Source organism: Choristoneura fumiferana, chromosome 9, assembly GCF_025370935.1.
Source record: "Choristoneura fumiferana chromosome 9, NRCan_CFum_1, whole genome shotgun sequence".
NCBI classification, from domain to species: domain Eukaryota; kingdom Metazoa; phylum Arthropoda; class Insecta; order Lepidoptera; family Tortricidae; genus Choristoneura; species Choristoneura fumiferana.
Window position 1 is genome coordinate 10,150,604 of NC_133480.1, and position 17,946 is coordinate 10,168,549.

Here is a 17,946-nt window from a genome sequence, read left to right on the forward strand (position 1 = left end):
TTTCTGTGTATCGAATATGTTTAAATAAATGTATCTCTCTCTCTCTCAATTTATTTGGACTAGGAACCCTAAAAGTAAAACATGGAAAAATGGCGCAGTTTATTTGCTGTAGGTATACGAATGACAAATTATACATACTTTTTACCTAATGTTATTAAATTAGGTAGGTACTGAAATAGTAATAAGTTTCGTCAAATCTGAAAACACGAAGAAGCCACTGAAACACATGGACGTAAAGTATGTAACAAAGAAGAAACTAACAAAAGTAGTTACACGTAGCGGCCAAAAAACAAAAAATAATGACAAAACTGTTAAAAATAATGATGTGAAAGCGGAATCGGTTTCTCCATTGTAACGGTGAACCGTCTATTACAACCATGAAGTCACTGGAAAAGCCACAATTACACTGTCCACATCTAATGCAGTGGCATCTAAACTAATACCAAAGGACGGTTCAACTACTTTACTTATCTAACTCCGGCTTATAGGCACTGCGGGGCTGCTACGAAATTCGAAAATCGAAGCTCGTGTCGTTCCGTCCCTATGACACTTATACTATTTAATACGAGGGTGAGAGGGATGGTACGATACGAAATTCGATTTTCGAATTTCGGAGTAGGCTCTCTGTTTAGTCCAGTATTCTACGGCTGAAAAGTCATCATAAGAGTTTTTCGTAAGGAATATAGATACCATATTGACTTGACGTGTCCTGGATGGATGGAAAAAAACAGTCATCTCACGTTTGTCATTGTCTCATATTCATTTGCCATAATCATTTATTTTTAAACAGTATTTTGTTCAGAATTTTTATTAAACGACTGAATTGTCAAAACCGAATTTCCGGGAGTCCGGAATGCATGGCAGTTTAGTGGTTAATCTTACTTAAAACTATAAAGGCAAAAGTTTATGACTAGGTACATGTGTGTGTGTGTGTGTTTGTTACTATTTCATGCTAAAACGGCTGGACGCATTTGGATCAAATTTAATCTTGTTTGAAAGTTGCATTTTCGTAATGACACACGGCTTTTTATCTCGATATTCCATTGGGTTTGAGATTTACACCATGTAAAGTCCTTAAATGTTAATCGCTGAGTCTAATCTCTAAAGACATAACATGGGTGTTTTTGATGCAACGTAAACGAAGACCAGAGTAGGTATAATTTTTGTAAAATACGGGTATTTAGTAAAATCTCAGAATGTTAACTGAACTAATGGTTTAAGCGAGCAAATTCGCAAGTAAAGGCTAGTTTACCATAAAGGTCACTTCACATTATTTGCCCAAACAATACCCGAATTCACAACACCGACCAACTGCCGCGAAAGGTAACTCCACCATTAGACGCCGAGATAAGATCTCCCATTATTCTACTTCCCTTGATTCATACTTGAGAACTATTACCATTAAATATTCTTTATTTGGTGGTAGGGGAGTATAGGGAACAATGTGGTCGCGCCCACTCTATCCGTCACATCTACACCTAGCGTTTGAATTACATTAATTTGTATCGGACTTATGGCGTAACTTAACAAGTCATGCCTGTGGCACAAGTTGTAATGCGTTGATGAAGAATGCTTTGGAGTGGGGCGTAGGGGTCAGCTTACGGCGAGTTTGAATTTACAAAATTAATAAGTTTCTGACACGTTTTATTTTTAATGCAAGCTTCTTCGCTGACTTTTTTGTTGATTGTACTGGAATTGTCATTCAATTTACATATGTATATCAAATGTCAAGTCAATAAAATCAGTTCTAAAAATCACACTTATCTTCCTAACCCAAACCAGCAATTAAAACATAGTTTCACGCAATTTATTTTCACACAGATGGCGCAAACGACATTTTTACCAATTAGAAAACCAACATTATCATTAAACACTAACTCGCCGCATACACACGCGATTATGCCAATTATGCCGCATTTGTGTCATAATCTCTTTTAGAAATCATCTGCAGATTTTGCTAGGATTCCTGGCTGGCGTTAATAGGGAAGGGCTAATCGTTGCCGCGTATCATACCCACTTAGATCTATCGATTAAAGTATTAAAGAGTGGTTTCCTGGCGATTATTATCGAGTTATTCGATTCCCCATTAGAGTAAGACCGACAGCTACTAAGTTATGACATCGTTTTAACTCATTTAATAATATTGAAACTGATGCTATCTTTAGACTAGTGCGTAAGTTAAATAGAACATTACATACCTATTCAGTCGTTTTGATACCGACCGACTAAGACTTTTAAAAAGTTAATAATGAATACCTTGTAATTTTCTTTCTGTGTACCTGTTTTCTGTATCGCTAACTACTCATTTGTGGTGTAAAAAAAAAGGTTGTAAGTCCCCGTAATTGTTTCAAACCTTTATTACTATTGTAATTTGATAGATGTATAAAATCCTTCTTATATAAAGTTTAACTTCTGTTATTATTACTAGAACAAATCTTATTTTGTTTATAAGCAAATCACTGGACTATTTAACACCAATTGACCTAGTCCCAATTCCCAAATAAGTAACGTTTCTGTTATGGAAACTAGGCAACGGATAATTACTTAAATAAATATTAAAACGCTCAATACTCGGGAATCGAGAATAGAAATTCGTTCGTTATATTTTTTATTATTAGTTTTCTCTTCCGGCTATCAACTCAGTAGCATTTCAAAATCACAATATAAGTATATAAAAGTCAAAGTCAAAGTCTAAATATCTTTATTCCATTTTCTTAGGCTATAACAAGCACTTATGAATGTCAAAAAAAATCTACCACTGATTCGGAAAAACCTCCGTTGAGAAGAATCCGGCAAGAAACTCAACGAGGTAGTGCATAATAGATAGATGTACCTAATACGAGTAATAAAAAAGTAAAGTTGATGAAAAAATATTGCCATCTCACGTCTACTACTGCAGTTTAGTTTACACACGCAATGTTAGGTACTCTACAAAAAAATCGTGTACAAAATCGCTTCATTTCCCACCTTGTACCACTCGCTAACCTAAAACCCGCGCAGTCACGCACAGCGATACCTTCACACGTCGGCGCTGCGCTCGCGTCGGCATAATGTGCGGACGAAATGGGATTAAAATAGGGATGTGGCGCTGGTTTTTTTATGTGTTGTGGAAAACGAGCATGAGTTTCACTTCATGGTAAGTGAGCACCACGTATGGATACCTGTACTCGTAACACTAAAGGATTGCAGATTCGTTGCTAGATTAGAGCTTCAGGTGTTAATATATTAACAGCGCTGTCTTTCTTTGCCGTAGAAGGTGTGGAATAATAGTCTTTTTTTTATTGTATTAAGAAAATTGCAAAACAATAAAGAGTTCTTTTGGTATTTAGACACATAAGCTTTATTTATTTGGGATAAAAGTTTTATCTCACAATGGAGATGTGAAAAAGGAAAAAAACAACGTTTTTTCTTTCATCTTTCGGGCATTTTACAGATTTGTATAACGCGTCTTATTAACAGGTCGCTATTGGACTCGTAGAAACATAAGCGACATGATAAATTAGCCGGATAAAGTGAGATTAGCAGTGAAACGAAATAAAACAAAAACTACATTGATATATTGACTACTACCTAGTACTATTATTACTAGAAACAAATGCATTAAAAGTTTTAGAGCTATTATTTTTTTACAACCCTACTTAGGTTAATCTGGCGGAGCTGGATTATATTATAAGTACAGGTCCATATAAATCGGAGATTAATATTATGTACCTACTACTAGCTAGGTTTGGACTTGGGGTAACCGAATATCAGACTAATATCTGTATTTTGATAGTGTATTACAATTTTGATGATACAGGCCGTCTTGCAGGAAAAAAAATCTAGATTAAGTAGTTAATCCAGGCTTAAGCTTGACAGTTCCATACAATTTGACACTACTAAACTGAGCTTAACGCTAACTCGAGATTTATGTGTTTCCAGCAAGCAGCCATAAATGATTTGATATTATGTTACCTAATAAAAAAATATGGGCGCACAAACCTCCGAGAAGTCTCTCTGCGACATTGTGTTGCATCTACATTCTCCTATTCTGCTTCTGCAACAAACATACAAACCTTTAAAAATACACATTCAAATATTTTTCTGTCAAACATTTCATTTTCATAAATATAAGTTTTTTTTTTGTTGATTGTATTTGCATTGTCCTACAAAATACATAAGGTATCCGTATCAAATAAGTCAATCCTATCTTTAGAAATAGGTGAAGTTCTACTAACAACAATATTTACATAGGTACTTGTAAAGTCGAACAAACTGAATCATGTACAGTCGAGTTCATAAACTTGTGAGCAAAAATTTGATCAAAATATCTGAACACGCTTCTACGCCGTTAACAATAGAGTCGTGTTTAAATATTTTTGATCAAATTTTTGTTCACAAGTTTATGAACTCGACTGTACCAGGGTGGAACCTTTGTGCGGATGTCATGTTGACATCCCATGAAAAATTACTCCTGTACATGAATTAATTTGTTTGACTGTACATACATACGAATCATGTAAGTTAAAAAAAGGCTTGAAGAAATTTATATTCAAACGTTCTAAATATCCAAAATTCAACATTTAACCTTAAAGTTTTAATTTACACAGAAGTTAAAGCCACATAAATAAAGTCTTTATTAAAACGCAAGCACTGTATTGGAAAGTGCTTGAAATATTCCAGCGCTTACCATAAACTATGTATCGACTTACCCGCTCCCCGTGTAAGAGTATTAAGTTTATAATTATGACCAAAGCATGGGTTTAATGTGCAATTTTGTTGAAAGTACTCGCCGTTTGATTATAATATGGTTATAGAAAAACCCGCCTTATGCGAACAGGTTAAAGTACAGGATGGCGTGGTTTTGTATGAGGATATCACTTGCCGGTGGCCGCATGAGCCTGATCTGATGCCACTTAAGTTCCCGCCAATGGTTGTCAAACTTGCTATTAGACATCAAACTGCTGGAATTAAGAGTAAAATTTGATAAAGTGATGGTATTAGGTAATCAAATTACGTAACTGTATCCATATCGTTAATCTAAAGATTTATTTATTTATTTATTCGAAGAGTTATATTTATATAGCTCTTACCCATTGCTTCAGTCGCGTGAACCTTAGGTACAGTTGAATCTTAATACCTACCAGGATTTTAGAAAATCTCATGGGCATTCCCTAAAATTGCACTATAGCTATATTAACGTTGCATTTATTATTATTACGTTTGTGCTCGTTATTCGCTAGTTCAACATATAAATTCCATACAAGTTTTGCGTTTTCTTAGAGTTATATTCGCTTGATTTTTTTTCTTATTTTAATCTTTATATTTATTTTGCATAATATAGAAACATGAGGGTTTCACAGATGCGAAATATCGCTAGATGGCGTTAGTATCGTGAGGTCCGCTTGACGTTTGACGTTTGCTCGTGATTGGTTAAATAGGTAACTAAATAAGCCAATCGCAAGCAAACGTCAAACGGACCTCACCTCAAGATACTAACGCCATCTATCGATATTTGGCCTCTATGAAAACCCTCATTATCTTTCGACTGAGTGGCTGAAATTTTAGGGTTATAGTGTCCCACTATCTACCTCAGATTATATCAAAATACAACAAAAATATATAGACCACAAAGAGCTCTTTAATACTCGTTTGTATTTATGTCACTTTTTTATACTACCAGCGCTTTTGGAAAGATCATAATTGCCAAGAAGAATGCGCCAAAATAAACTTGTCAGAAAGTCACTATTTCAAGTAACATGTATTAACCAAAATCCTGCTTAGAGTGGAGAATATTAAAGTGTAAAGATTCTAGAGACGAATCAACGTTGTTTAATTATTAGCAGCAGACATATGATCATACTTCGTGAAGAAACTACATTGAGCAGTGTCTTTAACAAATAATACTTACGTACAGTTTTAGATTTACAACCCATGGCTTATAATGAAGTAGCAGATAAAACGTTCATAACTTGGTTACGGAAAGATTTATGAGCCTGTCCAGGGAAACCAGATCATCAAACTGTGTCTGTACATAGTACAGTTACGTGTAATAAGATAGTTAGGCATACAGGCGGGCATACTTTTAAAGTATCCGTCAAACCCACAGAGATGTTTGAGATGTTTTGGTCAGTCGGTCATTTTGAAATCTCATGCACGTTCCCACATTTTATGGATATCACGATACATTTTTGGTCAGTTGCAGTTTGTATCTGATTCGTTATCGTCAGTTACTGTATTAACCAGTTTAGCTAATTGACGATCATTTACATATTTACCAGATGTAAGTATTCTTCATAAGACTCGTTGTATTGTTAGTTTTCTTTTTGGAATCCTTGATTTTTTTGTTGCTTCGTGTAATGATAATAAACTGATCAAACGGAGAACGCATCTGGTATGATATTTTCTGAAGTTTAAGATAAGACTTCCGAAAGAAACAGCTTTAGCAGCTTTAGCTTTTTTATAAGCTTTTATGGAAGTCGAATGCCCCAGCGACGAACGTCTGACGTCGCAAAAGTTAGACGTAACTTTAAAGCATGATGACTCTCTGGGTGGCAGTTAAGTTCATAACATTTCAAGTAAACCACAAGCAACAAAGTTCAGACAGAAGAGGAAACATTGACGAATACTATCATTGCTATGATTACAGCCACTCTTAAACTAGCTCGTAAACCTCCATTCAATGCATCTACGTATTTATGACTGTTCGCTGCGACCGGCGGAAAGCGGAGATGTTACTATTTTAAACGCTGTTGGCAGTGGAGCGCATTTGGACACAGAGTAGGTAGGTAACCAGTTCAGAACAGATAATCCTGGGCCCAATTGCATAACAAATTACAAGCAAATAGTATTAGTGAATTTCAATACAAAATCACTAATACTATTAGCTTGTAATTGGGCCCTGTATTTATCTTTGAAGAGGCTTTATACTCGTGGTTTTAAGCAATAGAATAGTGAAAAATAATGTATTATTATATAGACAAATTCCTTTGCCCCCTGAATTATGCTGTTTAATTAAATTTGATTTTGATATTATAAGCGCTTACTTTGCTATTCTGGTGACCAATCAAGTGAGCCAAGCAAGTTCATCATGAAATAGTACTACACGAAACTTTAAATGCCTTATAAACAATCAAGTAAAAAGGCGTTCCCTGATACCTGAAAGATTCTTAATAAAAACTAAAGTGTAGTAGATACTACATACGGTTTACTAATGTTTCGGCGAATAACGTTTGGCAACCTGTTTCATTTCGCATCTTTTCATTTCCCAACTGTTTAATATTTCTCTAACCTAACCTAAAGGGTTCTACACGATGGCCCTGAAATAAATCCTGAAATACTTACAGTTTTAGAGTTTACGAAATGAAAAGTTGCGAAATGAAACAGGTTGCCAAACGTTACGTTGCGAAAAGGCAGTACTCGACTATATACATACCTATGCTTTTGACAAAAAACGAAAAATCAAAAAAAGTCACTCTAGTAGTAGTCACTCTACGCGGCCACTAATATTCGAACATTTCCATATACCAGTGTTTCTACATTCACGTAGGTACACGGTTGACATATACATGTCGCTAAATACATATATGTCTAGGTACCGCCGAAAGCCACATAAAACTAAAGGAGAGAATGCCAACGTTCATAACTTTAAATGATACCTAGAGGCACACAATGGGTACCTATAATTTGTTGCTTCTTCTAAGCTACTAAAAAAACGTTATTTACGGTCAAAATAATTATAGTTCATGTGCACTTAGATTTGGGTCTTACTTCATCGTTTTAAGATTGAAAGAAGCGCGTTTTTGGGCGATGAATTAGTCATATAAGGAATAAAAAACGAATGTGCCTTCGGGGTCTTTCGAACAGTAGCCAGGTGTTTGGTGCTTTCAAATCCTGGCCATGTTAGTATCATTACGTACACGTCAGTTAGCGTGAGCCACGCGTGAGCGAAGCCATCAGATACAATAATTTGGTCATTGGTATACTGTTTTTGAATGTTGAAAAGGTGTCTTATGTACAATTAAATTGCATTGTATCACGACTGATTTTATATGTGACTGACACTTAAAGGTGTAGTTAGAAATTTGTTTATCATTTTGATAGAATTATCCAAACGTCTCTCGGATACCACAGTAGTGGACCGTAGAGCTGGCAGCTTCCTCGCACAACGTATCAGCATTGCTATACAGCGAGGAAATGCTGCCAGCATCTTACGGTCCATGCAGAGGGGGCATACTTTTTCAAATTTCTTTTAGTTATAGTTTAGTTATTAGTTTGTTTTACTTTTATTCATATTTTTAAATTAGTCTAATATTAATTTATTATCGTGTTCCATACTTAATTATACTTCAATATTGTTCTGATGTGTAATTTAAATATACAAAAAACGAAAAGTAGGTACTTTACGTTGTGAAGTTTTAACATGCACTTTTACTCGTAACTAACTTATACTAGGTTTATCTAACAATTATTTCAATTTATATCCAGCTGATTACATTTAGTGTCAAAGCTTGTATTTCATTATAATGATATAAAGTATCTTCTTACTTTCAATCCTTTGCAAATTATGCACGAGTGCGTGTCAAGACTTATGTATAGACAACAATTTACATTTATATACATAGTAGGTACTTAATTGATGAATTATTGACGGTTTTCCATACAAAACAAACGAACAAACTGAGTATCTTATTTATTCCTAATAGCAGAAGGTGTGATAGATGGTCATTGTTGACCTGTCAAATACAAAATAATACATTTTAACCGTCATCCATCGTCTACGTCCACTGTCTGAGTTAGTTTGTTCATTTAGGTTCCTGTACTTAACCTGTGAAATTTAAAAACTATGAAAGCTTTGACGAAAAGTTAACTTGTACTGAAAGAAAAGCTTTTAACGAATCAACGTTTTTTTGATTTTTTCGTTTGATTGTTCTCTGATTTTTTTTTTCTAGGCAAGTTTCCTGAAAGTTACTACAAGTATCACAGACAGACAACGAATGAGGGCTAAAAGACAGGCGAAATATCGCTAGATGGCGTTAGTATCGTGAGGTTTTTGACGTTAGGTCTTGATTGAAATTGGCTCATTTAATTATTGGCCCATTGCAAGCAAGACTGTACCTAACGTCAAAAAAACCTCACGGTACTAACGCCATCTAGCGGTATTTCGCTGTATTTCACCTGTCTTTTAGCCCTCATTGATCGAGGGCTCCTTTCTAACAGAAGATATTTTATACACTTTCATTGTTGCAATTACAGATGTAGTGGATAACGGGTATCGTCGTATTTTATCGGAAAAGTTAGTATTTATCGTGCTCTCTCAATCAGCTTTAAGTACCTACCCATCGTATGTAGGTACAGTCAACGTCATAAATAAGTGATCACTTTTGTATCTTGTCATTTTAACATCATGTTTGAAAAGCCATACGCAATTGTGTACCGAGACCAACTGAAAGCGACAAGGTACAAAAGTGATTACTTATTCATGACGTTGACTGTACAGCCGTTTTGACATTTGACACTAAATAATAAAGTTCCTCATTTAATGGATATGAAAATGTCAATGTATGAAGTGTCAATACAGTAATTGATTGACACTTCGCGCACAGCTTCGGGTGCCATAATATACCGACTTTTCGCGAAGGAAGTACATTATGCACTATTATGATTTTAAGTGATGGATCGTTAAGGGTTCAATTGGACTGAGCATCTTCACAAAACGTGAACTTTCATATCAGTGCGAGACGAGGCTCTCGACCCCGCGACCTCGCGACGCGCGAATGTCTAATCGCATCGCTGCGTCTGCGCAGTCTTTACATACGTCAATCAGATTAACAATCTTTCATCCATTTAGGCCGTAATGTCATACTAAAGTACGACCGAGGAATTAAGTTTTAAAATCTATATAAATAAAAATGAATCACCGAATGTATATACACGCATAACTTCCGAATAACAGCACCGAATTGGAATTGGATATTTTTTGTAGTGTTTGTTATTGCCAGGGCAAGCTACAAGTAAGATAAAAAAAATGAACAGGGGCAAAGCTGCGGGCCACAGCTAGTAAAATTTATAGAAATTTTGCGTCATTATCTCTACCTGTTTAACTAAAGCAAAGGCAACAAGACGAGTTAGTTCATCCTTGTCTGATACGTTATTTTTAGTATCTCGCTCCTTTTCTCTATCATGCCATATATCTTCTCGTTGGCGTTACTTTATAGGTACTGCTAGAGATATATAATAATTACTACAAGATGCTTTAGTGGTTGGATGGGCAAGGTTCACTGAGCACCCTTGGAATGAAATAAAATGTCATTTTTGAAACAAATAATTTAGCTTGTAAAAAATGTTTTTTTAATTTAATTCGACTAACAAAATTATATCCATACATTGTCGATGTTCGAAGTGAAACGCATCATAAGTGCGTACGTTTTGAATAATAAAAATAGAATTTAAAAGTATTAAAAATCCTTTAAGTAAGGACTTAGCTTTTTAGGCTTTTGTTTAAAAAACTTTAAAGTTCTAGTCATGTGACTCGAGACTAAAGGGTGGTCTAGACTAGCGAGGTGTTAAAAAAAGAGTCGAGTTTTCCTAAAAGTCTTTAAGACTTGAGTCTCTTTCATCACTAGTTACACCGCCAGCAAAAACGTTACGTCGCGTGCGCGCGCGCGCCCGGGGCCACCACGCGCGCTACGGCGCTACCTGTTGCGTTACGAGGAATGCCAGACCAATTATATACACGCGTTATTCCTTTATAAAGCTTTACGATTTTAGTTACAGTTTTGACACTTTTATAGACGTTGAAGTTTTTATCACGTTCCTGAGGTTCATTCCAAGGCGGTCCTCTAACTCAGAGTACAGTCGAACAAACCGATTCATGTACATACCAGGTTGGAACCTTTTAATAATCAATTTCACTATTTCCTTGACAAAAGTATGGAATGTCAACATTACATTAGTAGCACAAAGATTCCACTCTAGTACATGATTTAGTTCGTTCAACTGTACACTACCTAGTACGGTGAAGGGCTTTAATCCCTGACTTACAACAGAACTATTTCACAGTAAACATCATAGTGACATCGCATTAATATACAATGAAAATCGTAATGACTTTTCCTTTGAAAAGGTAAACTAAAAGAATGTCTTTGCTCACCCGTGACCTTAATTATTTTAGTTCATTGATATGGACCTCCGCAAAGTAATGTCTGATTCAATAAACTCTTTGAAAAGGTTCCATGGTGGCTTATGAATTAAAGTCCTTAACTGTACCTACACATAAGCAAAGACGAGACTCTAACAAGCGCAAACAACAATTCTATATTTCCCTTAATAAGGTTTAATTCTGAGAAAGTATTTCCACTATAAGAGAAATGTTATCGAGTGTATTTAATTCTAAAATCGATGGCCACTTTTTTGACTTTCCGCTCTCACGTTTTATTGTGTTGTCCTATGTTTTAGTGTATTACTGTACTCACTAATCTTAATTAATATTACAAATGGGTATTAGATTTCCGGTTTTTTTAGGCACTAAAAGAATGAAATAAATATGTCTAATAGCAGATACTCGTAGGTAGAGGTAACGCCTAAACAAGTAGTTATTTTACCATAATCCCTGTAAGTAAACCGTCTTCAAAAAGAGCATTATCAACTTTTTGACATCACTCCATAAGATCTATTATTGCACGTGTCACAAGGACTATCGTAAAATGACACTGCAATAGTCAGGTAGTAAAAGGTAAGTAGACATGGGTATCTCAGGGACGACAATAGACTGATGAATGATGATCGATCTGTGTTACATTGCATTTTAAATCGCTAATTTGTTTAAGAGTATCTTTTTACAGGCTTAACTTTAACTTGCGTCGTTTGTATGGTAGGTAAGTGGTACAGTCAACGTCATAAATAAGTGATCACTTTTGTACCTTGTCGCTTTCAGTCGGTACACAATTTCGTGGCATTTCAAACATGACGTTAAAAATGAAAAGGTAGAAAAGTGATCACTAATTTATGACGTTGAATGTACAATCAAAGAAACTGATTTGCGTATAATACTAGGTAGGTATTACATCAGGGTTTTTAATAATTAATTTCGCTATGGTTTCTTTGGCAGATGTATGGAATATCAATATAATATCAGTATCACAAAGGTTCCAACTTGGTACGCGATTCAGTTTCTTTGAATGTACGTACCTATTGTGATTATGTACTTAAGTTGTGGCTTGTACTATTACTTATTCTGTGGTTGTGGTAAGTTTAAAATTAGCAAATTATTTTTGTATTACTTGCTGGTAACAATACAATAAGTAATTTGGTAGCGACATTCTGGAATTTTGACTGGATATTTTTTATATTTCAACCGCTTTACGCACCATTCTCGAGTAGTAATGTAATGACGTCCGGTGCAAAAGAGTTTTGGATTGTGAAGCTCGAATTAATTATTTTGTTCAGATTCCAACAAATTTAACCGAGATAATGGATAAGCTTACTTCTGAATAAAATCCGGTGATATTGCCGCTGCAATATGGTAAAAATGTCGAGGTAAATTAGCAATAAATAGTTCGTGATGGAAGCCCAAGAAATATCTATAAGTTATAAATAAAAAAGCTCGCCATTATTTATATCATCAATCACCATGCACCTTGCGCACACTATATTGCTACAATACATCAGCTATATAGTCAGCTATATCACTATCTCCTCCTTCCTTATCCCGTGATAATTTTGGAAAATCCTTTATTAGTTTAAGTAGGTAGATGTAGGTACCAACAACAAAATAAAAAAAAGTATTTTCCAAATCGGTTAGAAAAGGAATGACGAAATTTCCAGGTATTTAATATAAATAAAAATTGGACAAGTGCCAGTACAAATCGCGTGGGGAGGGTTATGTATTGTATTACCTATCTGTATATTTTTTGTAATTATGCCCCATATTTAAACCACACTTTTTTATAGATTTTCTGTGTTTGTACTGTTTTCTGTAATTTTTTTAACAATTTCGGACTCAATAGTTAATTAACTATATTTTTTACATTATAAAAATATATATTTACACAGTTTTTTTGATTTGATATTACAGAAGAACATTTTTTTTATCAAATAGCTGGCAAACGAGCATGAGGATCACCTGATGGTAAGCGATCACCGCCACCCATGGACACCTACAGCATAATTAGGATTGCAGGTGCGTTGCCGGCCTCCAAACATCCAAATAGTTGTAAATATAAATTTATGTATATTTAAATTTACTCCACAAAAGTTTTAGTATTATTTACAATACAACGTTCGTCTTTGATTCACCGATTTACATTTATTGGTGTGTATTAAATTTCAATTCAATCAGTTCAGTAGCTTTGTAGTAAATTGATTTGATTGTGACAAACAGAGATATAGGTATAGCCATAAGTACAGACAGAGACAGGACTGATCCCTTAAGGGTTGTGTTTTTTCTTTTGTGCTGCAACCGAATTGAGAGTACAACCGAATCAAGAATCTTCTCCGTTTTTATTTAAATCTGTTGAAAAGAAAATAAACACTGTTTGTTTTCCCAGAAAACTTTACGAATTTTTAAAAATTCTCCTAAGAGAAAAATAATACATAGGTATATAATTCGAATCAAAAGTAACATAGTTTTGTCCTCAAAGATCTAAAATAAACAGTTAAAATATGTTAAACATTATAGGTTTAATTTTTATCTTTACGAAAATATTTAACAAGCGAACTCGAGCTGACGAAAACAATCAGACTATGAAACAATAAAACTTAAAGGTACCTCATTGTTCAATAATCACACTTCTCATACTTTAAACTACAAAACAAATTTGCATTATGATGGGAATGTCCTAAAAACGCGTTGATGTCTTTTATACGCACATGCGCCTGAGTTGGAACTAGGTATCGACACAATTAAATGCGTTCAACTATGAAACTGGCTTCGACGCAGCTATTAGATAATAATTAGAAGATATAAAGCAAAACAACTTTCTAGACCACTGGCATTGGGTTCACGCTTTCATTGCGGTCCAATGAAAATAGATGATGATTAGGTATATTATAAATTTATTGTTCTTTCCCTTAAATAATTTTCGTTAAGAGTAAATTTGTATGTATGGCTTATTATTTTTGAAAAATAATTTAAACATCATTTAACAATATTACAAAAAATAATCAAAACATTGACAGCAACGCTTAAATTAGCAAAAGAGTCCTTTGAAAGTAGTTGAAAAATAATGAAAATATAAGTGTAAGCTAAGCACGGTATGTATATAGCATTCGAAAGCTCTATCAACTCTATATTATTCTCAAATGTATTCAAAGGCCAAACTCTAAAAGTATATCTTACCATCCGTGGATTTAGACCAATTATAAACCCATTTCTTGCGGAACACGCTTATTACTCGTACACGCAGACAGACAAACAAAAAATATCAATCGTAAACCACTTTACATATACACCAGTCAACGCATATTTGTACGTGCACTTGCATTTTAGCGTTAAATTACGGAATTCACTTGTTGGATACACTGTTTTACAACTTGCCGGTATTATTTTGTGAATTTTTATGCGATTAGGGGTTTTTTTTTTGAAATTGGAACGCGTCGGTATCGGTTGCAGGTTGTATGCGCTTGCGCCGCCTCGGATGGACTGACTGCCGGTTTTCTGTGTTGCCATGTTAGGTTAAATTACCTTGATAGCAGTAAAACAAAGTTACCGCGTTTTTTGAAGAAAATGGTTAGAAAATCTCAAAAGAAATAGTTTGTAAGTAAGAGGATAAGATGGGAGTTATGGTTTTCAATTTGAAAGAATTTATGGTAAGGTTTATTGATCTTGGAAAAACAATATCCAGATTGAAATCATGCTCTCAAACTATGAAATAATAAATAAAGATTAAATAATAAATATCATGAGACACCTGATACCAATTGACCTACTCCCAAACTAAGCAAAGCTTGTACCTACTATAGATACTAGGTAACGGATAAACATACTTATATAGATAAATACATACTTAAATATATATTAAACATCCAAGACCCGAGAACAGCAATACAATAATACGAATATTCATTCAAATAACTGCCCCGGCCGGGAATCAAACCCGGGGTCTCAAGCATACGCAAAAAATATACTGGACTCATTACGAGGAAGCCCATGGTTCTGTAGCTCTTATAAAGAATAGGTCAATATGATACAATGCCAAACCCAAGAACAGCCAAACCCATTTCAACCCATTTTCCTTAATATCCTCATTCGATTACTTTATCCACAAACAAGGCAAATTTCCCACGCGTTAGCAACACCGTTTGCCGCCATATTGCCGTTAAAGCAAGACAGCATGCTCTCCCGTCTCGCTTCTCAGGGCGGAATGCGACCCGCTATCACCTTGAAGGCCGTACAACTTGCGGACGCTTCAATGAAAATAAGAGCTTCGAGCTTTTCAAACTCTGCAATAGAGCGTTTGAAATATGTTTGAAATGGCGTAGCAAGCCATAGAGAGCTGTAAGTTGTCAGTTTTTTTTGTAGAAAAAAAAAGTATAATTGAGAAGTCCGTGTACAAATCCGTGTATCAGTTAGCTAAACTAAGCGATGTAGACTATAGAGACGATATCATACTAATGTTACGTATGCTTCTAGTACCTATATTATTGTAATGTGTAATACTTAATGCGTTATGTACAGTTGTCTAGTTATGTGTTGATGTTTCAGTGTTAAGTTTTATTCGAATATTGCCGTTAACTTCAATAATAAATGCTTCTCTCGTCTAGTTAGTCTAACTTTATCATTGTTAGCATCAGTCAACACTGTTCTTAACACATATTGATCTTAAATTACAACACAATCGGATCATTTTTTTTACTCAGTCGTTAACACATATGTCAAATTTGTATGGTGTTAAGTACGTTGCTGTAAAACGACAGAGTACAAAAGTTATAGCTAGTTTTGTCGTTGACCGTACACCATATGATGATTAGTTAAGAGCATAGTATACGGTAAGCTATGGGCACCCTTATTGCTACAGAGCGATCTCTTCTTAGACAACTTATGAAAACAAAAAGAAGAAAGATGTCCCGCTATGAGTAGCTATATGCCCAGCAGCCCACCCAACCCAGCAGGGTTAAGTTTATTTAAAAACGAATGCTTGGTGTTTCAGTAATTTTTCAAAAGATCACTAAAATAAAAATATCTAGTGATTTTTTCTTTGCAGCTTAATTACTAGCCCCAATGGTATCTTTGGGTTAAAACTACCGTGAGACACTTGATATAAAGTATTTATCAAAACAGATTATACGTGCCACTCATGTACCTATTATACCTAACATGTTTTGAACCAATTCGTGTTTTTTTTTAAATCAAGTTTTGCATCAACGGCAGCCAACATACTGCTTTCCAACGCCTTTGTAGCGCTGCAGGGCTACTACGAAACTCGAAACTCGAAGTTCGTGTCGTGCGGTCTCTCTGACACATACTGTTTAATACGAGAGCGAGAGGGACCGCACGACACGAACCTTGAGTTACGAGTTTCGTAGTAGCCCTGCTGTTACTCGGGGCGGCTGTCGACGGCGAACAACTACCTTCATCTACAACAGATTTCATAATTAGGGTTCATAGGGAAAATATTTTTTTTTATAAAACCTATTAGGTTTTTTAAAATTATTTTATAAATTTTCAAAAATCACAACACATTAATTTTAGTAGCTAGGTCTTGCTCACTCTTGTCATCTCAACATCATCATCACGTCAGCCGAAAGACGTCCACTGCTGAACATAGACCTCCCCCAAGGCTCTCCACTCAGACGTCTTGTGCTTTCCGCATCCACCGCGACTCATTCTAGTATTAAATTGGTAATATATTAAAAAGATGGAATGATAATACAGTTAGCTTACATTAAAATAAAGCAAATAAGAAGTAAACAAGGCCAGGCAATAACCATATGCCTACAATAATAATAACTAAACAATATAGATATATGTAGCATGTAGCATGGAAACATATGTGAACATTATATTATTTTAATTATAGATGAGGGCTCGCCCGCCCTTTGCACTCCTTAGTTATAAAATCTTAAATAATAAAGATTATTAGCTAAGTAATTATAAAATTTTTGTAATGATATTCTGATTTATAATAAACAGTTTAATTTTTTTTTTTTAATACGAAGTTCTAATATAAAACTTCGTAAAGTAGAAAAATTGGAATTTCGTATCCTGGCGAATATGGCTCATGCGACGTGATATATTTAACGGTTGTGATTTTGGATTTACTTAGCTCTAATCTAACAAATTTATATCTAACATTAACCAATAAAGATGCCAAGAAATGTATAAATTATAGGTAATCTCGAGAGCACATGAACTTTGGTTTGGTTGCTTTACATTTTGGCAACTCTTTTAGAATCTCTGGGGTGGGGGCAGCTACCCCTCCCTGCCCCCTTGGCGACGCCCTTGCTGACGGCAAGATACGAAGGACCTAGCTAGGTAATTAACACATACTTGTTATATAAATAGAATGCTTAAAGCTTTAAGTTTCTTTATAATACAGTTCAGGTCAAAAATTTGTTTACATTTTACTAGCTACCTTGTCGCTGTCACTTCATGTTTGAAATTTGATACAGATGAGGTGATATACAATACAAAGATATCTTTTGACGTCGACTGTACATAAATACAACATGTTTTTATGAGGCGTTTTTCACTAAAATTCCTGTCCGTGCTCGCACAATATATTATAAGCATGTTGTTAAACCTCTTTCCGTTGCTACGCAACTGTCATTTAGGCGTCCACACCACCCACACGCTTTTATATTTTCAGGTTGAAGCCACTGGCGCTATTATTAATGTTTTGTCTTACTTTATTTCAAGACATAGACTTTAAACTAACGGGTTACGGATGGTTTTACAATGTGATTAAAACTAAAGTATGAGTATAATTTAACTTATTTATACGTCAGAAATGACAGTAGAGTGTCGTT

General features: G+C 34.9%; 1 protein-coding gene across 1 annotated transcript in view; it reads right to left on the reverse strand.

The window, feature by feature from the left end:
• The window catches only part of LOC141431211 (uncharacterized), a 141,809-nt gene extending 127,198 nt beyond the window's left edge, over nucleotides 1-14,611 (reverse strand). The window contains 2 exon segments of the mRNA XM_074092278.1: nucleotides 3,982-4,036; nucleotides 14,318-14,611. Of these exon segments, the coding sequence (XP_073948379.1) occupies nucleotides 3,982-4,005 (24 nt within the window). The 5' untranslated portion in view covers nucleotides 4,006-4,036; nucleotides 14,318-14,611.
• Between the last annotated feature and the right edge of the window lie 3,335 nt (nucleotides 14,612-17,946).